This window comes from Pristiophorus japonicus, chromosome 11, assembly GCF_044704955.1.
Source record: "Pristiophorus japonicus isolate sPriJap1 chromosome 11, sPriJap1.hap1, whole genome shotgun sequence".
In the NCBI taxonomy this organism is placed as follows: Eukaryota; Metazoa; Chordata; class Chondrichthyes; family Pristiophoridae; genus Pristiophorus; species Pristiophorus japonicus.
Genome location: NC_091987.1, coordinates 102,032,908 through 102,059,838, shown reverse-complemented (window position 1 = coordinate 102,059,838; position 26,931 = coordinate 102,032,908). Strand labels below are relative to the sequence as shown.

General features: G+C 45.7%; 1 protein-coding gene across 1 annotated transcript in view; it reads right to left on the bottom strand.

Annotated features, from left to right (window-relative positions):
- chaf1b (chromatin assembly factor 1, subunit B) overlaps positions 1 to 26,931 on the bottom strand; it is a 44,459-nt gene that overhangs the window by 12,908 nt on the left and 4,620 nt on the right. Inside the window, exons 3-8 of the mRNA XM_070893829.1 lie at positions 21,249 to 21,381; positions 19,420 to 19,540; positions 16,032 to 16,135; positions 14,650 to 14,746; positions 9,941 to 10,019; positions 6,983 to 7,076 (exon numbers count right to left, since the gene is read on the bottom strand). Of these exons, the coding sequence (XP_070749930.1) occupies positions 6,983 to 7,076; positions 9,941 to 10,019; positions 14,650 to 14,746; positions 16,032 to 16,135; positions 19,420 to 19,540; positions 21,249 to 21,381 (628 nt within the window). The remainder of the gene's footprint in view (positions 1 to 6,982; positions 7,077 to 9,940; positions 10,020 to 14,649; positions 14,747 to 16,031; positions 16,136 to 19,419; positions 19,541 to 21,248; positions 21,382 to 26,931) is intronic.

The window sequence follows — 26,931 nt, the reverse complement described above, 5'->3', positions numbered from 1 at the left end:
AAGCAAGCCTCGCAACCCTCTCCCCCCAGCAGCTCAATGTCAGGACGCTGTGACTCCGGACAGAGGCCCTCAGGTAAGTCCTGGAAGGGGGGAATTTGGGAAACGGCAATCGTGGGGGTGGATTGCAACGCCTGTGAAGTCGGGAGGTGTCCAATGCCTGCCTCGCTCATTGCTGACTAATTTTGAGAAGTGGTCCTTTAACAGGCAAGAAGTCCCTAATTTACATATTCAAGGGGCTTAATGCTGAGTCCCGTGAATTTAGCAGTGGAACCAAGACCTACGCATAGAAACATAGAAAATAGGTGCAGGAGTAGGCCATTCGGCCCTTCTAGCCTGCACCGCCATTCAATTAGTTCATGGCTGAACATGCAACTTCAGTACCCCATTCCTGCTTTCTCACCATACCTCTTGATCCCCCTAGTAGTAAGGATTTCATCTAACCCCTTTTTGAATATATTTAGTGAATTGGCCTCAACAACTTTCTGTGGTAGAGAATTCCACAGGTTCACCACTCTCTGGGTGAAGAAATTCCTCCTCATCTCGGTCCTAAATGGCTTACCCCTTATCCTTAGACTGTGACCCCTGGTTCTGGACTTCCCCAACATTGGGAACATTCTTCCTGCATCTAACCTGTCTAACCCCGTCAGAATTTTAAACGTTTCTATGAGGTCCCTTCTCATTCTTCTGAACTCCAGTGAATACAAGCCCAGTTGATCCAGTCTTTCTTGATAGGTCAGTCCCACCATCCCGGGAATCAGTCTGGTGAACCTTCGCTGCACTCCCTCAATAGCAAGAATGTCCTCCCTCAGGTTAGGAGACCAAAACTGTACACAATACTCCAGGTGTGGCCTCACCAAGGCCCTGTACAACTGTAGCAACACCTCCCTGCCCCTGTACTCAAATCCCCTCGCTATGAAGGCCAACATGCCATTTGCTTTCTTAACCACCTGCTGTACCTGCATGCCAACCTTCAATGACTGATGTACCATGACACCCAGGTCTCTTTGCACCTCCCCTTTTCCTAATCTGTCACCATTCAGATAATAGTCTGTCTCTCTGTTTTTACCACTAAATGTGAGGTTATCCACTTTGTTCACATTATACTTCATCTGCCATGCATTTGCCCACTCGCCTAACCTATCCAAGACACTCTGTAGTTTCATAGCATCCTCCTCGCAGCTCACACTGCCACCCAACTTAGTGTCATCCGCAAATTTGGAGATACTACATTTTATCCCCTTGTCTAAATCATTAATGTACAGTGTAAACAGCTGGGGCCCCAGCACAGAACCTTGCGGTACCCCACTAGTCACTGCCTGCCATTCTGAAAAGTCCCCATTTACTCCTACTCTTTGCTTCCTGTCTGACAACCAGTTCTCAATCCATGTCAGCACACTACCCCCAATCCCATGTGCTTTAACTTTGCACATTAATCTCTTGTGTGGGACCTTGTCGAAAGCCTTCTGAAAGTCCAAATATACCACATCAACTGGTTCTCCCTTGTCCACTCTACTGGAAACATCCTCAAAAAATTCCAGAAGATTTGTCAAGCATGATTTCCCCTTCACAAATCCATGCTGACTTGGACCTATCATGTCACCTCTTTCCAAATGCACTGCTATGACATCCTTAATAATTGATTTCATCATTTTACCCACTACCGATGTCAGGCTGACCGGTCTATAATTCCCTGTTATCTCTCTCCCTCCTTTTTTAAAAAGTGGGGTTACATTGGCTACCCTCCACTCCATAGGAACTGATCCAGAGTCAATGGAATGTTGGAAAATGACTGTCAATGCATCCACTATTTCCAAGGCCACCTCCTTAAGTACTCTGGGATGCAGTCCATCAGGCCCTGGGGATTTATCGGCCTTCAATCCCATCAATTTCCCCAACACAATTTCCGACTAAAAAGGATTTCCCTCAGTTCCTCCTCCTTACTAGACCCTCCGACCCCTTTTATATCCGGAAGGTTGTTTGTGTCCTCCTTCGTGAATACCGAACCAAAGTACTTGTTCAATTGGTCTGCCATTTCTTTGTTCCCAGTTATGACTTCCCCTGATTCTGACTGTAGGGGACTTACATTTGTCTTTACTAACCTTTTTCTCTTTACATATCTATAGAAACTTTTGCAATCCGTCTTAATGTTCCCTGCAAGCTTCTTCTCGTACTCCATTTTCCCTGCTCTAATCAAACCCTTTGTCCTCCTCTGCTGAGTTCTAAATTTCTCCCAGTCCCTGGGTTCGCTGCTATTTCTGGCCAATTTGTATGCCACTTCCTTGGCTTTAATACTATTCCTGATTTCCCTTGATAGCCATGGTTGAGCCACCTTCCCTTTTTTATTTTTACGCCAGACAGGAATGTACAATTGTTGTAGTTCATCCATGCGGTCTCTAAATGTCTGCCATTGCCCATCCACAGTCAACCCCTTAAGTATCATTCGCCAATCTATTCTAGCCAATTCATGCCTCATACCTTCAATGTTACCCTTCTTTAAGTTCTGGACCATGGTCTCTGAATTAACTGTTTCATTCTCCATCCTAATGCAGAATTCCACCATATTATGGTCACTCTTCCCCAAGGGGCCTCACACAACGAGATTGCTAATTAATCCTCTCTCATTACACAACACCCAGTCTAAGATGGCCTCCCCCCTAGTTGGTTCCTCAACATATTGGTCTAAAAAACCATCCCTTATGCACTCCAGGAAATCCTCCTCCACCGTATTGCTTCCAGTTTGGTTAACCCAATCTATGTGCATATTAAAGTCACCCATTATAACTGCTGCACCTTTATTGCACGCACCCCTAATTTCATGTTTGATGCCCTCCCCAACATCACTACTACTGTTTGGAGGTCTGTACACAACTCCCACTAACGTTTTTTGCCCTTTGGTGTTCTGCAGCTCTACCCATATAGATTCCACATCATCCAAGCTAATGTCCTTCCGAACTATTGCCTTAATTTCCTCCTTAACCAGCAATGCTACCCCACCTCCTTTTCCTTTTATTCTATCTTTCCTGAATGTTGAATACCCCTGGATGTTGAGTTCCCAGCCCTGATCATCCTGGAGCCACGTCTCCATAATCCCAATCACATCATATTTGTTAACATCTATTTGCACAGTTAATTCATCCACCTTATTGCGGATACTCCTTGCATTAAGACACAAAGACTTCAGGCTTGTTTTTTTAACACCCTTTGTCCTTTTAGAATTTTGCTGTACAATGGCCCTTTTTGTTCTTTGCCTTTAGGCATAGGCCATTCCACTGTCTAATTGCTATGCTCTGCTCCCATTTTAAGCCCGAAAGACGGCAGCAATACATACCATTTTCTACCCCCTAGTATTCCATTCTCCAGCTGAGACCAAAGATTTTGCCTTCGTTACCCTATTCTGATCAATAAGAAGCTGATCCTGGCATCATTCCCTTCAATAAACCTTAACTCATGGCCCTTTGTTCTAGTATCCTGGCATATCTTGAGGTATTATGCCAGAATCAGTCTATCTGTACCAGTTAATATTTTTAATAAGATCTTTTCTAAGTCAATTTCTTTCAAGGTTGAAGAGGCCCCAGTTTCCCCACTCTTTGCTCATAGTGATTCAATTGTTTTGACACCAGCATCAACTTTATGGCTCTGCTGTGTTCTGCCTGCATGGCTTAAATGTTTCCCTCACGTCTTGTCGGCCAAAACTAAACGCAGTACTCAAGGTGATCAAGGCACTGTATAGTTTTACCATGATGGCTTCCAACTGATCCTCTAGTGACCAAACAAGGTTCAACAATCTATTAAGTTTGTTTAATGCTGCTCAACAGTGATTTAACATGTTAAGAGCCAAATCTATCACACAGGGCTATCTTACAGGACTTGACAGGGTAGATGCAGGGAGAATGTTTCCCCTGGCTGGGGAGTTTAGAACCAAGAGTCACAGTCTCAGAATAATGAGAGGAAATTTCTTCACTCAGAGGGTGGTGAATCTTTGGAATTCTCTACCCCAGAGGGATGCGGAGGCTCAGTTGTTGAGCATATTCAAGAAAGAGATCGATAGATTTTTGGATATTAAGGGAATCAAAGGATATGGGGATAGTGCAGAATAGTGGAGCTGAGGTAGATCAGCCATGATCTTATTGAATGGCGGAGCAGGCTCGAGGGGCCAAATGTCCTGCTCCTAATTCTTATGTTCACACTCACATCCCTTTCTATTGAAACTATGGCTATTTCTACATCATCCCTAGTGTACACACAGTGTCTAGTTTTCCTGTTAATGTGCTGTACTTCACACTTATCTGTACTGACCTTCATCCATCAGTAATTTACCCAATTGCTATTATCTTATTTCTTTTGTAGGTTCCTGGCTGCTTCATCCTTCAACTGTACCCCATCATCTGTGAACTTGACCAGTTCACATTGGGTTCTGAAGTCTAAATCAGTATTGTAGATTAGGAACAGTAGGGGCCTCAGCACCAGACCTCAGTACTTCTCCCTCCTGGCACCACTTCCTTATCCAGTATCCACTTCTTTCTTTCCTTCAGCCCAGTCCAGATCCGTGGCCAGGGTTTTACCTCAACTTCTCACTGCCTTCACTTTCTGCAAGAACTTTATCAATTATTTTTTTTCGAAATCTGAATATGCCATAGCATATAGCCTCCAATGTCCACTTCGGGTGTCACTTCCGCAAAAAGAAACCCAAGGTGAGTTAAGGAAGATCTTCCCTTCTCTGCCTAGGTTGACTTGCATTTATCAGATTATTCCATTAAAGTACTCCTTACACTTGTTTCTGAAAATCGATTCCATCATTTTAGCAGATACAGATTTTAATCTGAGGAGTCTGTAGTTGCCAGGATTAGATTTATCTGCTTTCTTGACTTGGAGTACTTTGCAGCTGGTTTCTAATCTGGTGCTACCTTCAACATTCATTGACTCTCTCAGGATGTTTACCAGCACTTCATCCCTAGTCTCCTGAAAGGAAATGTATCCTCCATCACCAAAGCATTGTGATTGCAGTGATTATTAGTTTACAACGTTTTGCTGACACCTTTTTAAGCCATGCCTGTTATCTTAGAACTTTGAATTACAAATCTTAATTTTGTTGCATACAACATGGTCATCAGCCCTTATTACCATTACAAGCCAAGAGAAGAATGCTACCATCTGCTGGTTGCTAAAAGTTCTGTAACATATGCTGCAGACCTTCCGTAGAGGAACTTAGTTTGCGTCATGACAGTCATGTGACTGAGACAACAGGCTGTGGAAATGGTGTAGGGAAGTCTGGGAGTGTAGGCCAGTGCTGGGTGAGGCAGCAACTTTAGGGGAGCCCGAGTCACTGTACCCACCTTTTGAGAGTTCGATAGTTGCTGAATGCTGCTTACGGCTTTAAAAATTGTGTACACATCCTTTGTAGGGCACCTGTAAATAAAACTGCTTTATAATTCAAAGCAGTCTTTTAATGCTCCAATCTGGCATTTGACGTTTTGTGAACCGGTGCTTACTGGTGATTAAGCATTCCACAAAACCCTCAACATCATTCGGTTATTGTTTACGAATAACTTTGTGCTATGTTGTTCCTCCTCTAAATGACTGCAGGATGACATTCCAGCAGCTTGCACTTCCTATTCTGCAGATTTTTTTTTTTAAAGTCCCTGGGATGTGGGCGTCTCTGGCAAGGCCAGCATTTATTACCCATCCCCAATTGCCCTAGAGGTGGTGGTGGTGAGCCGCAGCAGTACTTGCGGTGAAGGTACTCCCACAGTGCTGCTAGGGAGGGAGTTCCAGGATTTTGACTCATCGACGATGAAGGAACGACGATATATTTCCAAGTCAAGATGGTGTGTAACTTGGAGGGAAATTTCAGAGGATGGTGTTCTCATGCGCCTGCTGCCCTTGTCCTTCTAGATGGTAGAGGTCGCGGGTTTGGGAGGTACTGCCGAAGAAGCCTTGACGAGTTGCTGCAGTGCATCCTGTAGATGGTACACACTGCAGCCACGGTGCGCCAGTGGTGGTGGGAATGAATATTTAAGGTAATGGATGGGATGCCAATCAAGGGGCTGCTTTGTCCTGGATGGTGTCAAGCTTAGAGTATTGTTGGAACTGCACTCATCCAGGTAAGTGGAGAGTATTCCTGACTTGTGCCTTGTAGCTGGTGGAAAGGCTTTGGGGAGTCAGGAGGTGAGACACTCACCGCAGAATATCCAGCCTCTGACCCACTCTTGTTGTCACTGTATGTGTGTGGCTGGTCCAGTTAAGTTTATGCACTGGCAAGTCAGCCAAAGGCCATTTTGAGCAAGATAGCTCACCAAATCAGGATCAGTTGCGACACCCATTGAAGATTCTCTTTAACCTTTTCTTTCTCCCATCCCCCAAATTTCTTCCCTCCTCTCCAGAAGGCGTTGATTTATACTGGGGTACAGTTCCACAGCTGCAAGCAGCCCTCCAGCACTGTGCCCAAGTGCGCAAACTTCATGTGTGACTCTAAGTAGTCAATGTCTCCAGGCTAGTTGTGTGTGTGGGGTGTGGGGGGGAGTGCACCTGTCTAAAAGCTACAAACATGCAGTCTACAACACAGGTCATTGTAAAGCCATTAGGAACAGAAGTCCTGGCATATTTACCTCCTCTCATCCTCCAATGCAATTGCATCCTCCAATGCAATTGCATCCTCCAATGCAATTGCACCCTCACTACTGCTGCCTTGGCTAAGATCAGGTACCTCAGCACTGGCCAGGGCGTAATTGAAACCAGGACTTTCCTAGACTGTCTGGCTCAATATCACACCAACTGGTGCATCTGATCACTAACCCATCAAAGAAAGGTCTTCCAATCCATGATGAAAAAAAAGAACATGGAATTAAATTACAGTGGCTATAAAAGACCTACAAGTACTGCAACTAGATCTGAAAGAGTTGTTTGGGCATTTCACGCACATTGTAGAAGTAACTTCTCTTCCATCACTCTACAAAGCCCGAACAGGCGTCGCAGAACTGCTTACCTGGAGTGAGAAGCAAAGAACCATCTGGTGTGAAGGTGAGTCGGCGGAAGAACGATTTCATACCATCATCGTGAAACATTCGATAGCTCTTGGTCTGCGATTAGTTCAAAACAAAACATGAATGAATGAATAAATGAACTCCAATTCTAGCAATTGAACAATCCGAAGTAACTGTTTCCAAACAAGCAAATGTTAGATTTGTATAGCACTTCTCATTTATTACAATTCACACAACGAGTGCACACCAAGCAGAGCAGAGGGGGTTAAGGAGGGGGCCAGGACATGGTCAAAAGGAAGGATTTTTAGGATTCTTATGAAGCCAGGGAGGAAGGTGGCAGAGATAACAGCTTAGAAATTGCTGGAAAAATAATGGCGCGTTCAAGGCGCCCGCCATTATTAACGGGTAAAGAACCAAGCACTTTGTGGCAAGGAAGAGATACACACCACGAGTTGCGGAACACCACAAATGGTTGGACAAGTTGAATCGCTCCTCCGTTAGCCTCACAGAAACTGTAGCTCGCTGGCAACCTCCCTTTGAGTGTCAAAAAATGGCTCCATTTGCACTGTAAATACGATTGAATCTCGTTGCAATCATTTAGGTCTGGTATTTCATGTTGCAAGGACCCCGTTAATGACGTGACTAATGGCCCCGACTTGAAAATCAACCTTGGAGGCCCAGAAGGGAAACAATTGAAACTGTGGCGTCTCACTCCTGCAGGTAGTAAATTGTTTCTAGGAAGTTTATTTCTTACTTTTTCTTTCTGTCTCTATTTTCTCTCTCTCTTAATCCAATCTTTCGTTCCCTCTCCTTATTTCTCTTATTGTATCTAATTTGACTCTAATTCACTCGATTTCCATCTCCATCATGCCTGTTTCTTTTGCTATCCTTAAATTTCATTCTTTAATAAGACAGATCCTTTATCAGGAGGCCCCCCAGGTGCTCCTGTTGCATTTCCAGCAATTTGCGGTACAAAAATACATTCTGAAAGAAGAGATGAAAAAAATCCAATTCACTACGCTCGCCAGGAGATGCGTCGCTCCAGCTATTTCTGGACCATTGAGGAAGAGCTTACAGAGGGTGGGGACACATGAAGAACGTGTATTTATATAGCGCCTTTAACGTAGTAAAACATCCTAACGCACTTCACAGGAGTGTTATAAGGCAAAAAAATAAATTTGACAATGAGCCAGATAAGAAGAAATGACGGCAGGTGACCAAAAATATGGTCCAAGAGATAGGTTTTAAGAAGCGTCTTGAAGGAGGAAAGTGAGGTAAAGAGGCGGAGAGGTTTAGGGAGGGAGTTCCAGAGCTTAGGGCTGAGGCAACTGAAGGCACGTCCATCGATGGCTGAGTGATTATAATCAGGGATGCTCAAGAGGGCAGAATTTGAGGAGTGCAGACATCTTGGGGGATTGAGAGGCTGGAGGAGATTAGAGATAGGGATTTGTAAACAAGGAGGAGAATTTTGAAATCAAAGTGTCGCTTAACCGGGAGCCAATGGAGGTCAGCGAGCACAGGAATGATGGGTGAGCAGGACTTGGTGCGAGTTAGGTCATGGGCAGCCGAGTTTTGGCACAGTCTGAAGCAGCAGCCATGATCATCATAATTATAGGCAGTCCCCCGGGTCGAGGATGACTTGTTTCCACACTAAAAATGAGTACTCAGGTGAGTGATTAACTCATTTTAAATGGTGGAAGATGCCTGTGGGTGAATTCTTTTAACGTGGGGTGGCCGTTGCACAACAGCCACCACACGAGCTTAACAGAGCACGGTCTTGGTCCAGTGGCAAGGGGATCCAAGACGACTGGAGACCAGGCTCCGCCGCATGTGCCAATACGTACATGAATGGTGGAGCCAAAGGAGCAGGAACCAATAAATAAACCAGTATAGGAGAAGATCACAAAAATAGGCAGGGACACGGAGGGAGTTGAAAATGACCACAAGGACCTTGAAGTCAATTCTCTGGGGCATGAGGAGTTAGTGGTGCCTACCTCGGGCTGCAATGATGGATGCTTTGGTACAGCGACTGCACAAAACAAAAATCTGCAATGTGGCTTGTAATCCCAACCATTATCATATTGATTTGAGGTGTCAGTCATGGCTCAGTGGGTAGCATACTTGCCTCTGAATCAGCAGCTTGTGGGTTCAAGTCCCACTCCAGGAACTTGAGCACAAAGATTTAGATTGACACTCCAGTGCAGTAGTGAGGGAGTGCTACATTGTCGGAGGTGCTGCCTTTCGAATGCGACGTTAAACCGAGGCCCCGCCTGCTCTCTCAGGTGGACGTAAAAGATCCTGTGGCACTATTTCAAAGAAGAGCAGGGGAGTTATCCCCGGACAGTGCAACACTCCCTCAGTGTAACAAAGGGAGTCTCAGGAAAAAATTACATCAATTTGCTCAGGCCCTGAAACTCACCAGAATGCTCCATTCAATATTATAGTGCTCCTGTGCTAGTTTTCTGCCACAAGAGGTCCCCACAGACTCACACCTTTCAGCGGTAAAAAGGCAGATTGTGTAGCATCCAAACAGCCCCAGAAAGAGGAAAAAGAAAGCCCCTTGAAACAGTGTCAGCTTATCAGCACTCTCCCCCATGGATCCGAGGATTGAGAGCTTGAGGCCTGTACCAGGAGCTGCACCTCGAAATGCGGCAACACGAAGAGAGGGATATTTGGAGGGCAGAAAGCAAAGGATAGAAACAAAAGGAAATAATCTCAGATTTGGAAAGACAGAGTGGTGCTCAAACCCGTGCTGTCCAGCGCAGTGAGACACACCAAGAAACAAAACAGGCAGCTTACTCGCCCTATCACAACACACTTCCAATCGCCGCGTATTGCGCCACACAGCCAGAGGGGGACCGGGGAAAGAAAGGGAATTAGCCATCATTAACAGGACTCTGCACGATGAATTTATGGAAAAAGCACCTCTCTTGCCAAGTACCTCATACAATATAACTTACCTCCCCCTCGCAACCAGATGTCATCTTGCTGACATTGAAGGCTACCCGCCTGGTCTGTGTGCTGTACACTCGCATCACCCTGTTAAACAAAAGAGACCATGGTTATGCTTTAAATACCTCACATTTACTCAGAAATTTGAACTGTATTACTGTTACATATAAAATCATGAATATAAAATTTATGTCCACTGACAATTAAAAATGAATATATTCAAACTGCTGCTATTTTCCACAGCAAAATCACACAAATTACGCTGATATTAATGTGGCTTTGAAACTGACTTTGCATGGATATCAGGTTATGAATTATAGAAATACTTGGGCATTAAAAGTGAAAGAAAATTCAGCGTATATTCGGTAAACCAAAGCTGACCAGGTAATGGAAATCTTGGAAAAACTGTCTGATCAATTATCAACATTTTTCTTAATTCGTTCCTGGGATGTGGGCATCACTGGCAAGGCCAGCATTTATTGCACATCCATAATTGCCCTCGAGATGAAGTGGTGGTGAACTGCCTTCTTGAACCACTGCAGTCCTTGTGGTGAAGGGTCACCCACAGTGCTGTTAGGGAGGGGGTTTCAGGATTTTGACTCAGCGATAATGAAGGAACGGCGATATATGTCCAAGTCAGGACGATGTGTAACTTGGAGGGGATCTTGCAGGCGATGGTGTTCCCATGCACCTGCTGCCCTTGGGGGGTAGAGGTGCTGCCGAAGAAGCCATAGCAAGTTGCTGCAGTATAGCTTGTAGATAGTACACACTGCAGCCACGGTACACCAGTGGTGGAGGGAGTGAATATTTAAGGTGGAGGATGGGGTGCCAATCAAGCGGACTGCTTTGTCCTGGATGATGTTGGATTTCTTGAGTGTTGCTAGAGCTGCACTCATCCAGGCAAGTGGAGAGTATTCCATCACACTCGTGATTTGAGCCTTGTAGATGGTGGAAAAGCTTTGGGTGAGTCAGGAGGTGAGGCACCACAGAATACCCAGCTTCTGACCTGCTCTTGTTGCCACAGTATTTATGTGGTCTAGTTAAGGTTCTGGTCAATGGTGACCCCCAGGATGTTGATGGTAGGGAAGATTCAGCTATGGTAATACCGTTGAATGTCAAGGGGCAGTGGTTAGACTCTCGCTTGTTGGAGGTGGTCATTGCCTGGCACTTGTGTGGCACGAACGTTCCTGGTCATTTATCAGCCCAAGCCTTAATGTCGTCCAGCTCTTGCTGCATGTGGGCATGGACTGCTTCATTATCTGAGAAGTTGCGAACAGCACTGAACACTGTGCAATCATCAGCGTGCACACCCACTGTTGACCTTATTGTAGAGGGAAGGTCATTGAGTAAGCAGCCGAAGATGGCTGGGCCTAGGACTCTGCGCCACTTATTCAGACGCCAGGTGGATATAATTCACTGGTGTTATTAAATTAATAAAGTACAACCGTTCACATTATTGACAATTAGAACACAATCAAAGCACGGTTTGTTCTTTGTATACGACATACATCTTCAAACCATTCTTCTTCATGGTTCAGAAAGCCTAGGCTTGCAATAATGTAAAACCCAGGGCCAAACTGAAGGTGGATCTGTGGCAAGAGGGGGAAACAGATGCAGGAAGAGAGAACACCAGCATACATTGACCCATCACTAAGTACCCTGGAGAGGGGGAAATCAGCTGCACAGCGAGTGCGTCTCTTTGTCAAACCTCCTTACTAAATTAAGGTGACAAGAAAGCCTGGTACACAGTTTAGACCTGGATGTCTGTCTGACACACTGCAAGTGGCCCGACATAGTTCTTCCCCCAGGAATAGCTGATGAGAAAGGCTCGGAGGTGAGATGAGCGCTGCTGGAACTAGGAACACGCACTCATATATCCACGGCTTGGTGCACAGCACAGCTATGTTGGGAGAGGCAAGCGGATGCCGGTGACAACTCTGTCACTGTACCCTGCAAGCTGCGCAGCTCTCTGCTGGTCTCAGGCAACCCGGGACCGGCTTTTTCAACGTTATGTTTCACGCAATTGGGAAACTGTGAACAGGCCGTGCAGCCGCTTAAAGGGGCCGCGCATCCCAAAAATAACTCAGAGGAACATTGCACTCTGTACCTCCAACTCGAGCAGCCAAGATTCAAATGGGGGAGGTTTGTGTTCAGGAGGGTGGTGGCAATAATCCCATATTTTATGGCGAGTTGTGTTGATTACCAAGCTGTACCTGAGGTGTTTCAGGTACCTACAGTCAACTCAGTGAAGGCTCAAACCCACACTTGTCAGTTATCTAACTAATCAGAAGAATAAAATCCAAAAACATGAAGATCATAATAAACATTACCCAGGGATGAGGGGAGGGGGAGGAAAATCAGAAAATAAACCCTTTTTAAAAAAAAAATCTCTGAATGGACTGGGATGGTCAAAAATATATCCTCAAGATGCCATTCACTTTTGCCTCGTCAGTTCTAGGCAGACTACCATACCTTTACTGCTCAAACATCCCCACACATGCCAGGAAGATTCTAGGCTCTATCGCTGTTCTGTAGTGTTAGGTGATCTGAACCAAAGCGGCATTAGGGGAGTCATAATAGTCACAGTACCCTTAACTTAGGGAGCATTAAAGTGAGCAGGGCTCTCAGTCCTGATCGCTGTCCAGTTCCTTCTTGCTGGAAGTGCATGTGACAACGCTTGATGAGAACGGTATCAGACAGAGTTGCTCCCTGCCCCCCAACTCAATCAAACAGCCTGCTTGCGTTATCAATGCTCGTATGGCAAAATAGCCACAAAGTACCAAAGGGTAGCCTGCACATCTCTGGAACCAGACTCCTTCAAGAGAGGAGAGCAAAGAAAATAGGTGGGAAAAAAAAATAAGAAAATGCTCTCATTGAAATGAGGATAGAGCACCCACTGCAAATTACAACTCCCACATTACAACACTGACTACACTCCAAAAGTACAGGCAACTCTCGATTATCCCGGTCACTTGGGGATTGGGCTATTCCGGGTAAACGATTTTTCCGCTAGGGTGAGTCTACATTTTAAAGTTAAAGCTTTAATAGAAACATAGAAAATAGGTGCAGGAGTAGGCCATTCGGCTCTTCGAGCCTGCACCGCCATTCAATGAGTTCATAGCTGAACATGCAACTTCAGTACCCCATTCCTGCTTTCTCGCCAAATCCCTTGATTCCCCCTAGTAGAAAGGACTACATCTAACTCCTTTTTGAATATATTTAGTGAATTGGCCTCAACAACTTTCTGTGGTAGAGAATTCCACAGATTCATCACTCTCTGGGTGAAGAAATGTCTCCTCATCTCGATTTTAAATGGCTTACCCCTTATCCTTAGACTGTGACCCCTGGTTCTGGACTTCCCCAACATTAGGAACATGCTTCCTGCATCTAACCTGTCTAAACCCATCAGAATTTTAAACGTTTCTATGAGGTCCCCTCTCATTCTTCTGAACTCCAGTGAATACAAGCCCAGTTGATCCAGTCTTTCTTGATATGTCAATCCCGCCATCCCGGGAATCAGTCTGGTGAACCTTCGCTGCACTTCCTCAATAGCAAGAATGTCCTTCCTCAAGTTAGGAGACCAAAACTGTACACAATACTCCAGGTGTGGCCTCACCAAGGCCCTGTACAACTGTAGTAACACCTCCCTGTACTCAAATCCTCTCGCTATGAAGGCCAACATGCCATTTGCTTTCTTAACCGCCTGCTGTACCTGCATGCCAACCTTCAATGACTGATGTACCATGACACCCAGGTCTCGTTGCACCTCCCCTTTTCCTAATCTGTCACCATTCAGATAATAGTCTGTCTCTCTGTTTTTACCAGCAAAGTGGATAACCTCACATTTATCCACATTATACTTCATCTGCCATGCATTTGCCCACTCACCTAACCTATCCAAGTCACTCTGCAGCCTCATAGCATCCTCCTCGCAGCTCACACTGCCACCCAACTTAGTGTCATCCGCAAATTTGGAGATACTACATTTAATCCCCCTGTCTAAATTAATAATGAATCAATACAATCAGCTACAAACAGTAACAAAAGATGGACATTACCAGCATGCATGTACAGGTTCTGTGCCTGGAACCCGGTGCCGGCACTGCCCCCGTTCCCAACGTCAGCGGCGGCCGCGAGAGACAGTGGCTGCAGCAGCGCGCGCACACACACCAGCAAAGCAAGGGCAGAGGAGGGTGATTTTTACGGTGAGTGAGAGTGTATACAAGAGAGAATGTGTGTGTGAGAGAGAGAGAGAGAGAGAGAGAGAGAGAGAGAGAGAGAGAGAGCGCAAATACAAATGAGCAGTGTTTGGAAGGCGATTTTTCCAAATTATTTGGAGCTGTCTTTTCACTTGTTAGCAACAGAATTTAAAATCCTGTTATAATAGTTTCCCGTTGGATCAGTGTACGGATAATCGACAATTGCTGTACTTCATTGGCTGTAAAGCGCTTTGAGGGGTCCGGTGGTCGGAAAGGGCGCTATATAAATTGCAAGTCTTTTTTTTTTTCTTTACTATTTTCCTATACACGATGGGTTCCCATCTCATTCACGTCATCAGAGGGAGGTGCTCACAGATTATCCTTGTGGGACTGAGTAAGGTACCATTACACAGGGGAGGGGTTAGAACTTTGACTTTAAAAAGTGGGGTAAACTCCACTAAGTATTATCAGGAATTTACTTGGAAGAGGAAGAAAAGGGAAGATTTCAGCCACCTTACCGGTCACAACTAAGTGTAGCAATGTATTGCCCCAGAGGGTCCCAAGTGACACCTTGCACATAGCTCTTGTGTTCATTAAAGATTGACAGCTTTGCCCCTGAAAAAATTGACAAACACTTGGAAACAAGGTAACAATTCACTGCAAGTGTAACATATTGTCTACTAATCTCAAACACTAAGCATTTCAAGTAGCATTTTAGAATTAATACAGCAGTACTTATGCATTGATTATCGATCAGACTATGCTAACTTCTCATGCGTTTTCAAACCAGAGATGCATTTTTGTGCACATATGTTAGGGAAATTGGGAACATTATCTGTCAGGACTGCAGCACACTATACCCAAGATACCATATACAATTCTCCACACAGCCAGCCTGTGATCAGAGCCATGTTGTCAGAATGCATCCCTGCCTCAGGGAGGGAGAAGGAAAAATGTCCAGTGGGAAGTAAATACAAAGAAATGGATTGATGGATGGCAGGCACAGAAAATTACACCATCGCCTTGTCACCCCTTGGGCTTTGAACCATAGAATAGTACAGCACAGAAGGAGGCCATTCGGCCCATCGACTCTGCACCGGCTCTTTGGAAAAGCAATCCAGTTAGTCCCACCCCCCCCCGCTCTTTCCACATTGCCTTGCAATTTTTTCTCCTTCACGTATCTATCCAATTCCCCTTTGAAGGCTACTATTGAATCTGTATCCACCGCCCTATCAGGCAGTACATTCCAAATCCTAACCACTCATTGCTTTAAAAAAGTTTTTCCTTGTGTCGTCTCTGGTTCTCTCGCTAATCACCTTAAATCTGTTTCCTCTGGTTATCGACCCTTCCGCCATTGGAAACGGCTTCTCTTTATTTACTCTCTCTAAACCCTTCATGATCAAACCTCCTCTTAGTCTTCTCTGCTCCAAGGAGAACGACCCTAGCTCCTCCAGTCTATCCAGGTAAATCCAGCAAAACTATAAAGGTCCTACAAGAAATAAGGTAGCAGTCACCTCAATGTAGTTTCTAATAGCTGTGTTGGGTGAAGTCACAAGACAAAACTGTCCACAAGTTGGCATTAAAATGGCTGTCTCAACCAGAGGTGGACAGGTGCTGGAAATGTCTCACTTGTGGAAGGAGGGGATGGGAATAATATGCAGAGGGAGCAACAAACTGCAAGTCATCACTTCTTAGAGAAAAGTGACGATGTTCATATATATCTTAGTAGCTGAATCAACAGAAGCCTAAGCATGTCATCAGATAGACTCCCTAAACTCCCAGACAGGGGAGTTGGTGCATGACAGGGAGGTAAGTGGGAGGTGAAAAAAACTCAAATTGCTTTTTTTTTTAATAAAAAAGAACATTTACAGTTGAACAAATGTCATGACTACATTCCTACCTTTATTAACATCCCACATAATGGCGGTGTTATCAACTGAGCCAGACACCAGGTGGTTCCCATCCGTTGTCCAGCAGATATCATACACGTCCTCTATGTGCCCTCTACAAGAAAAGCACACAAAGCATATTTAGGTAAACAGCATAAATGTAAACAAAACCCATAAACTAAAAGGCTCTTCATAGAGATTTACGGCACAGAAGGAGGCCATTCAGCCCATCGTGTCTGCTCCGGCCAACAATGCGCTATCCTGCCCAATCCCACTCTTCAGCTCCTGCTCCATAGCCCTGTAGGTTACGGTACTCTAGTGCGTATCCAAGTACTTTTTAAATACGATGCGGGTTTCTGCCTTTACCGCCATTTCATACCTGAACGTAGGCTTAGAACATGCTTATGGTCAAGAAGTGGTGGCAGTTCCTAGTTTATTTAGGCTTTCAGAAAACTTTTCACAATATTCCACATGAAAGACTTCTAATTAAACTAAAAGCACAGGAATCTAAAATAATGAGACTAGTTAAGAACATTTAAGATAGAAAACACAGCGCTTCCAAAGAGGGGGTAGGGAAGATTTGGGTGGTGTGCCAAAAGGTCATTGCCTGAACACTTGATTCTAACTGACATAAATGGCCTAGTTATAAGGTATTACACATGTCAAAAATCATGGCAATATAAACGAGTAGAACTGAATTAGCACAGGGAGGCTTAAAGGGAAGTAATAAATTGTCACTTTCAATGCCCAGACAATATGACAAAGCAATTTTTTTTGAATGTTGGAACATTAGAGCAGTAGTTCTCAAACTTTTTTGGTTGAAGGACCCCTTTCAAATGGATTAGTAATCACGGACGCCCTATCTAAATTAAACTATATAATCTTGGGCAGCCCCTCAGAGTCGAGAATGACTTGCTTCCACTCTAAAAGAGAGTTCTGAGAGTCCAATGCAGGACCTACTGTCTCTGTCACAGGTGGGGCAGACGGTGGTTTGAGGGACAGCTGGATGGGGTGCTTGGGTTGTCGTGCACTCCTTCCACTTGCTCCGGGGAAGAGACTCGAAGTGTTCGGCACCATCCCGGATGCTTCTCCTCCATTTTGAGCAGTCTTGGGCCAGGGATTCCCAAGTGTTGGTGAGGATGTTGCACTTTTTCCTCAGGAGCTTTGAGGGCGTCCTTGCCGAGTCGGAGCTCTGAGTAGAGTAAAACTATATAATACTCTTAATGTGAAAGTGCTGCGCATAAAGAGTGTTTTAATAATTCTATTAAGAAAACAGTTATTTACTGACAGATACCAGCGAGATAGGTGTTGCTGCTTCTCGCACCAATTCTGGGGACTTTGCAGCAACAGATGGCCACTATTAGCCCCTTAGCGGAGGACAATCTTTAAAGCCGTCAGTAGGCTGGTCAAGGTGAGTGAGGGCACGAGCATCCAAGCACAGGCTGGGACTGCTGCTGGAAGCGTGACTCACCACCACTGTCCCACTGGTATGTTCTGTAACAGCTGCACGTGTTTGAAGAGCCCCGCAGGCACTCTGATCACGTGTCAGGAGGATGGCGCAGGGCCGCAACGCCAGGGAGAGGAATTGGCTCGACCGGCGGGGAGCGCTTGTTGCAAAGAGAGAGAGCGAGCTGTGGGCCTCTGAGGAGGCGGGCCCAACCTTTGAGAGTAACTCGCACCAAAAGAATCAGTGTCTGTTTTATAAAGAGGAGTAGGCTTAAAATTTCCTCCAGACGCGGACCCCTGCAAAGTCCCTATAGGCCCCTGGGGGTCTGCAGACCCCCGTTTGAGAAATACTATCAGGAGATACTAGAGGTTATGCCAAGGCTTTACAATGCACCACTGCACCACACTTAGAATATCGTGTTCAGTTTTATTCCTCATGCCATTAGAAAGATACACTTCCATCAAAAGGGATAACGAAAGCAGAAACAAGACTGATCCCAAGTACAAAGAGACCGAGGTCCGAAAAAGCTTGGAGAAGAAGCAGTTCCGAAATAAAATGGGTGGAGGATGGTCAAGAACCTCACTGAAGCATATAAAATATTAAATGGCATCGATTCACTGTGAAGTGCAAGTGTGGCTGTCAAGTAACGACAGGATCAGATTCAGCTATGATGCCTTCCCTGGTCAAATGGCCGACACTGATTGCTGAAGCTCGTGCAAGAAGAATGGCTATTTGGGCAAGGTGCTGGAAAAAGAAAAGAAAATACTTCATTTTATATAATGCCTTTCACGACCTCATGCGCCTAAAGCGCTTTAAAGCCAATGAAGTACTTTAGAAGTGTAGTCACTGTTGTAATGAAGGAAACATGGAGCCAATTTGCGCACAGCAAGCTCCCACAAACAGCAATGTGATAGTGGCTAGATCTGTTTTGATGATGTTGGTTGAGGGATAAATATTGGCCAGGACACTCGGGATAACTCTCATGCTCTTCTTCGAAATAGTGACATGGGATATTTTAGGTCGACCCGAGAGAGTAGACAGTGCCACAGAAGGCTGTTGCCAATTGTGGAACCATAATCCATCAGTTAGCACTTTTTTTGAGTGGGGGAAATGTAGGGGGAAAGAAAAACTGATAGGAGGGTAGGGAAGGAAAAGCAGGAAGATGGGGTTACAAATGTAGGAGATACACTACTAAATGTTCTAAACAATATCATCATCATAGGCGACCCTCGAGCGAGGATGACTTGCTTCCACATGAGTTCACAGATGTTTTAATGAAGGACTCGATGTTCCAGTCCTGAACTCCAATTGAGGGGGTGGAAGATGCCTGTGCGTGGATTTTTTTAACGTGTGATGACCGTTGTACATCAGCCACCACACGGGCTTGACAGAGCTAGGCCTTTATCCAGTGGCAAGGATTAACCAGGACGACTGGAGACCTGCTCTGCTGCACGGACCTGGTGCGCACATATCACAGTGTGGGCTAGCCCGTGCTGCCCTGGGCTCTCGGCTCTTCTGGGCCCCGTACCCTCATTTACCGCACCTCCGCCCATGATGTTCCAGGGCCCGGCGCTCCAGCTCAATTTATAGCCCCGACCTGTGGTGGTGTTCTCACACAGGTCAGGGCGGCCCACAATATAAGTGAGCATGACCCGATTTTCAAATAGGAAGGGGTTCTAACAGTGAGGAACAGTGATATACATCACGTCACAAGTTGAGAAAGCACTTGTGTTTAACTCACATTATTCCATTTCTCAAAGACATGCCCAGGAAGTAATTCTTAGTTTTAGGATGACAGTTTAAAACAAAATTCTATTGTAAACGGACAGAACCGCGGCCCATAATCCCATCCTTTGTTTACACCGATATAATGCTCCAATACATGGCCTTTCCTTTAATTATGAACCGAGTGAAGTGCGAAGGCCGAGAGTGTAGAAGAGAGCTCTCCCTACCGCAATGTTTTGAGCACTGTCCAATTCTCCTTATTTAACTGAGTATCCTCTTCAAACAGGTTTTGTTCCGATTCTTTGATATCTTTGTTGTCGTTCAGTTTCCATAACAATATTAGAGCATCTGTGGCACAAGGATGGAAACTCGAGTTAATATAAACACACTGAAAAAGTATTTTGGTCATTTCAATCACCTCAGTGAGAGTACAAAGTTACAGAACTAATGCATAACCAGTCTACTTAAAAGGATTAGAAATCATTTCCCGTACACCCACCGCCCCCCTCCTCCCGAGAGTCTGTGGGTAAATAGCTGGAACCCCAGCTATTTACAATATACATTCATGATTTAGATGAAGGAATTGAATGTAATATCTCCAAGTTTGCAAATGACACTAAGCTGGGTGGTGGTGTGAGCTGTGAGGAGGATGCTAAGAGGCTGCAGAGTGACTTGGACAGGTTAGGTGAGTGGGCAAATGCATGGCAGATGCAGTATAATGTGGATAAATGTGAGGTTATCCACTTTGGTGGCAAAAACAGGAAGGCGGAATATTATCTGAATGGTGACAAATTAGGAAAAGGGGAGGTGCGACGAGACCTGGGTGTCATGGTACATCAGTCATTGAAAGTTGGCATGCAGGTACAGCAGGCGGTGAAGGCGGCAAATGGTATGTTGGCCTTCATAGCGAGAGGATTTGAGTATAGGAGCAGAGGGGTCTTACTGCAGTTGTACAGGGTCTTGGCGAGGCCACACCTTGAATACTGTGTACAGTTTTGGTCTCCTAAACTGAGGAAGGACATTCTTGCTATTGAGGGAGTGCAGCGAAGGTTCACCAGACTGATTCTCTGAATGGCAGGACTGACATATGAAGAAAGACTGGATTGACTAGGTTTATATTCACTGGAATTTAGAAGAATGGGAGGGGATCTCATAGAAAACATAAAATTCTGACGGGATTGGATAGGTTAGATGCAGGAAGAATGTTCCTAATGTTGGGGAAGTCCAGAAGTAGGAGTCACAGTCTAAGGACCATTTAGGACCGAGATGAGGAGAAACTTCTTCACTCAGATAATTGTGAACCTGTGGGATTCTCTTCCACAGAAAGTTATTGAGGCCAGTTTGTTAGATATATTCAAAAGGGAGTTAGATGTGGCCCCTACGGCTAAAGGTATCAAGGGGTATGGAGAGAAAGCAGGAGTGGGGTACTGAAATTGCATGATCAGCCATGATCATATTGAATGGTGGTGCAGGCTCGAATGGCCTGCTCCTGCACCTATTTTCTATGTTTCTAAATGCACCATGTGGCACCGCACTGAGCAACACAAATCAGGAGTCTCCCTGCTTCAACCCTTGACCTGCACGGAGGTCGCCAGTACTCACTCAGGGTGACAGTGGGAGTGTGCTTACATTTGGATTCAGCATTCCAGAGTCCTTGGGGGCGAGGAACAATGCCCAGAGTTCCTTCACAAAATAGACTGTTTGGATCCTGACCTCTTGCAAGGTTCTCCAAGTAAATGTTCCTCTTGGCTAATCCATAGCCGAGGCTGAAAATTCCTGCAGGTGTCGGCCCTACTGCGACCCACTCAAGCAACTTGAAGGCACTCTGGCTGCACACAGATATTGGAACCATATAGCCCAGTCCCATCGCAATCAGCAACCATCAAAACGTTGCTTAATAACCAAGACTCCCTCCACACATGTCCACTACATCTTTAATGGCCCAACAGACACAGTAAATGGCTTGCTTGGCATTATTGGTTTCGTCAGACTTGCAAATTGGACCAGTTTCAGATACACATTTTTAATACTCACTTGATCCATAAGTTACACTTACCATCTCCTCCTGACGCAAGAATCTCGCCGTTGGGGGAGAAACGTACAACGTTCACCGCCTTGGTGTGACGTATTAGGCTGGATAAAATCTCCACGACTGCTTTCCCATCACTGCCTTTGTCGGCCTTCCATATCTGCAAGAAAATGATGGGGGGTGAGAAACAACTGAGCTCCACGATTACCCTGCAGGTTGATTCAGTGAGTACCAGGGCCACCCGGACCAGGAGGGTCTTGGGGTCAATCCCCAAACTGGGTTAAATTGGCTGCTCTCAACCAGGTCACCAGTCAGGGCGTTACAAGGGGATGCAGCATTCCTGGGTCAGAGTGGGGGCGAAGGTGAGCCGAGGCTTCCATTGCTAACTAGTCATCTTGCTATAACCTGCATGCACGCAGACATTGAGTGAGGAGAAAACTAGACTCAGACTGTGACATCCCAAAGTCAAATATCTTGACAACACTCGAATTCACTTCAATTTTCCACCCCACTCCCACTCTGATCTCTCCCCGTCCTCGGCCTCCTGCACTGTTCCAATGAAGCTCAACGCAAGCTCGAGGAACAGCACCTCATAGCCTTCTAGACTCAATGTCGAGTTCAACAATTTCAGACCATAACCTCTGCCCTCATTTTTTTCCCCCCTTTCCTTTTTTTTTTTACAAACACCCCTTCCCTCCCCTCCCTTTTGTTTCTCTTTCCCATGGCCACTGCTGATCATTCCGCGATTCACATCCCATCTGGACTCATCTTTTGTTTCTTAACTTGTACCATTAGCATCTCATTTTTGCCCATCACCTCTTTTGTCTCTTGCCTTCCAATCAGTCACAGCCCTTCTCTCCCCTTCCCCTTTTACTGCCCCTGCATTTCCTCAAGAATCTTTTACATCTCGAACTTTTCCAGTTCTGATGAAGGGTCACAGACCTGAAATGTTTACTCTTGTTTCTCTCCACAGATGTTTCCTGACCCACTGAGATGGCCAGCATTTTCTGTTTTTATCTTGCCAACACTAACTGTCAAGGCTCATAAATGAATAATGACCCCTTGAGCTTGGTACTGGAGGGTTCCCGGCAACAAGGAATCATACCTAGAACATAAGAAATAGGAGGAGTAGGCTATATCGCCCCTCGAGCCTGCTCTGCCATTTAATACAATTATGGCTGATCCGATCATGGACTCAGGTCCACTGCCCTGCCTGCTCCCCATAACCCCTTATCAGTTAAGAAAATGTCTATCACTGTCTTAAGTTTATTCAATGACCCAACTTTCACAGCTCTGAGGCAGTGAATTCCACAGATTTACAACCCTAAGAAATTACTCATCTCAGTTTTAAATGCGCATCCCCTCATTCTAAGATCATGCCCTCTAGTTCTAGTCTCCCCCATCAGTGGAAACATCCTCTCTGCATCCACCTTGTCAAGCCCCCTCATAATCTTACATGTTTCGACAAGATCAACTCTCATTCTTCTGAATTCCAATGAGTAGAGGCCCAACCTAGTCAACCTTTCCTCATAAGTCAACCCCCTCATCTCCGGAATTAACCTGGTGAACCGTCTCTGAACTGCCTCCAAAGCAAGTATATCCTTTCTTAAAATATGGAAACTAAAACTGTACGCAGTACTCAAGGTGTGGCCTCACCAATACCCTGTATAACCGTAGCTAGACTTCCTTGCTTTTATACTCCATCCCCTGTGCAATAACGGCCAAGATTCCTTAAGCTGGGAGTCACGGACAAGAGGAGAGAAAACAGATCGGTAGAATTCTTTTGAATTAATTAATTATTTATTACAGTGTATACTTGTGGATGGGCTATGGCAACTCAAGCAAAGGTTGCTGAAGCTGCTTCTGTTCATGGGCCATTAGCCCATCAGTCAGCACCTTTAGAGCAGGAAAACCAAAAGCACGTACCAATGGGAAGCCTCAACACTAAGCAAGCTGGATCAGTAGATTTATTGGTCTTCAACTCACTCTGGCTGACCCACCAACAGTTTCAGATAAAGCTGCATCATCATTTTAAAATCATTAAAATGTAAAATAGTTATTGTTGGCAAGATACCGGGTATGGTAGCATAATGGCTATGTTACTGGACTGCTAATCCAGAGGCCTGAACTAATAATCCGTAGATGCGAGTTCAAATCCCTCAACGACAGTTTGTGACTTTGAATTCAGTTTATTAAATAAATCTGGAATTAAAATCCAGTCTCAGTAATGGTGATCATGAAGCTATCCAATTGTTATAAAAACCCATCTGGTTCACTAATGTCCTTTAGGGAAGGAAATCTGCCGTCCTTACCCAGTCTGGCCTATTTGTGACTTCAAACCCAGCAATGTGGTTGACTCTTAACTGCCCTTGAAATTGCCTACGCAAGACACTCAATTGTATTAAACCACTACAATAAAATACAGCAAGAATAAAACCGGACGGACCACCCGGCATCAACCCAGGTTCGGAAACCCAGCCCTGAAAAGTCCTCCTCACTAACATCTGGGGACTTATGCCCCAAAATTGGGAGAGCTGTTCCAGAGACCAGTCAACCGATCGCCTGATATAGTCATACTCATACTCACACCGGCAGGACAGACCCATCAAAGATAGTAGCGCAGGAGGGAGTGGCCCTGGGAGTCCTCAACATTGATGCCAGACCCCAGGAAGTCTCATGGCTTCAGGTCAAGCATGGGCAAGAAAACCTTCTGCTGATTACCACATACCGCCCTCCCTCAACTAATGAATCAGTACTCCACCATGTTAAACACCACTTGGAAGAAGCACTGAGTGTATCAAGGGCACAGAATGTACTCTGGCTGAGGGACTTCAATGTCCATCACCAAGAGTGGCTCGGTCACATCACTACTGGCCGAGCTGATCGATTCCTTAAAGACATAGCTGCAAGACTGGGTTTGTGGCAGGTGGTGAGAAAAGCAAGAGGGGAAAAATTTACTTGACCTCGGCCTCGCCAATCTACCTGTCGCTGATGCAGCTGTCCATGACAGCATTGGTAAGAGTGAGCATCGCACAGTCATTGTGGAGACAACATCCCATCTTCACACTGACGATACCTTCCATCGTGTTGTGTGGCACTACCACCGTGCTAAATGGGATAGATTTAGAACAGATTTGTGTGTCTATGTTAACAGATCTAACAGCTCAAAACTGGGCATCCATGAGGCACTGTGGGCCATCAGCAGCAGAATTGTATTCCACCACAATCTGTAACCTCATGGCCCGGCATATCCTTCACTCTACCATTACCATCAAGTCAGGCGACCAAAACTGGTTCAATGAGGCGTGTAGAAGAGCATGCCAGGAGCAGCACCAGGCGTACCTAAAAATGAGGTGCCAACCTGGTGAAGCTAAAATACAGGACTACATGCATGCTGAACAGCGGAAGCAACATGCTATAGACAGAACTAAGAAATCCCACACACAATGGATCAGAATAAAGCTCTGCAGTCCTGCCACATCCAGTCGTGAATTGTGGTGGACAATTAAACAACGGGAGGAGGCGGCTCCATGACATCCCATCCTCAATGATGGCAGAGCCCAGCACACGAGTGCAAAAGGCAAGTCTGAAGTGTCTGCAACCATCTTCAGCCAGAAGTGCCGAGTGGATGATCCATTTTGTCCTCCTCCTGTGGTCCCATCGCAGAAGACAGTCTTCAGCCAATTCGATTCACTCCACGTGATATCAAGAAGCAGCTGAGCGCACTGGATACAGCAAAGGCTATGGACCCTGACAACATCCCGGCTGTCGTGCTGAAGACTTGTGCTCCAGAACTAGCCGTGCCTCTCACCAAGCTGTTCCAGTGCAGCTTACAACACTGGCTGAAGATGATTGCGAACACTTTAGTTTGCTTTTGAGTGTCACGTGCTGGGCTCCGCCATCATTGAGCATGGGGATGTTCTTGTCCATCATCATTCACGACTGGGCCAGTACAGCTACAACACTGGCATCTACCAGATAATATGGAAAATTGCCCTGATATGCCATGTCAACAAAAGCAAAACAAATCCAATCCGGCCAATTACCGCCCCATCAGCCTACTATCAAACATCAGCAAAGTGATGGAAGGGGACGTCGACAGTGTTTTCAAGCGGCACTGACTCACCAATAACCAGCTAACCGATGCTCAGTTTGGGTTCTGCCAGGACCACTCGGCCCCAGACCTCATTACCGCCTTGGTCCAAGCATGGACAAAAGAGCTGAATTCCAGGTGAGGTGAGACTGACTGCCCTTGACATCAAGGCAGCATTTGACCGAGTGTGGCATCAAGGAGCCCTGGTAAAATTGAAGTCAATGGGGATCAGGGAGAAAACGCTCCACCGGCTGGAATCATACCAGACACAAAGGAAGATGTTGGAGGTCAATCATCTCAGCCCCACGACATCGCTGCAGGAGTTCCTCAGTTCAACACCCTCGGTCCAACCATTTTCAACTGCTTCATCAATGACCTTCCCTCCATCATAAAGTCAGAAGTGGGGATGTTCACTGATGATTGCACAGGGTTCAGTTCTATTTACAGCTCCTCAGATAATGAAGCAGTGCTTACATGCAGCAAGATTTGGACAACATCCAGGTTTGGGCTGATAAGTGGCAAATAACATTCACCAGGCAATGACCATCTCCAACAAGAGTCTAACCTCCTACCCTTGACATTCAATGGCATTACCATCGTCAAATTCCCCATGAACATCCTGCGGTTAGTATTGGCCAGAAACTTAACTGGACCAGACACACAAATACTGTGGCTACAAGAACAGGTCAGAGGCTGGGTATTCTGCGGCAAGTGTCTCACCTCCCGACTCCCCCAAAACCTTTCCACCACCTACAAGGCACAAGTCAGGAATGTGATGGAATACTCTCCACTTGCCTGGATTAGTGCAGCTCCAACAACATTCAAGAAGCTCAACACCATCCAGGATAAAGCAGCCCACTTCATCATTCACTTCCTCCACCACCAGCACACCATAGCTGCAGTGTGTTCCATCTGCAAGACGTACTGCAGCAACTCACTAAGGCTCATGAGAGAGCACCTCCCAAACCCGCGACCTCTACCACCTAGAAGGACATGGGCAGCTCCCTCCATCACCTCCAAGTTCTGGTCCAAGTCAAACACCAACCTGACTTGGAAATATATTGCCGTTTCTTCATCATTGTGGGTCAAAATCCTGGAGCTCGCTAACAACACTGTGGGAGTAACATCAACACAAGGACTGTTTTCATCCGAAAACACAGCCCCAGATCAACATGTACGCGGATGACACCGAGCTCTACCTCAATACCACTTCTCTCAACCCCTCAACGGTCTTTAAATTGTCAGACTGCTTGTCTGACATCCAGTTCTAGATGAGCAGAAATGTTCTCCAATTGAATACTGGGAAGACCGAAGCCATTGTTTTCAGTCCCCGCCACAAACTCCGTTCCCTAGCCACTGACTCCATCCCTCTCCCCAACATCTGTCTGAGGCTGAACCAGACTGTTCGCAACCTTGGTGCCATATTTGACCCTGAAATGAGCTTTCGACCACATATCCACAGCATATCTATGACCGCCTATTTCCACCTCCGTAACATCGTCCATCTCTGCCCTTGCCTCAGCTCATCCGTTGCTGAAGCCCTCATCCATGCCTGTGTTACCTCTAGACTTGACTATTCCAACGCACACCTATCTAGCCTCCCACATTTTACCCTAC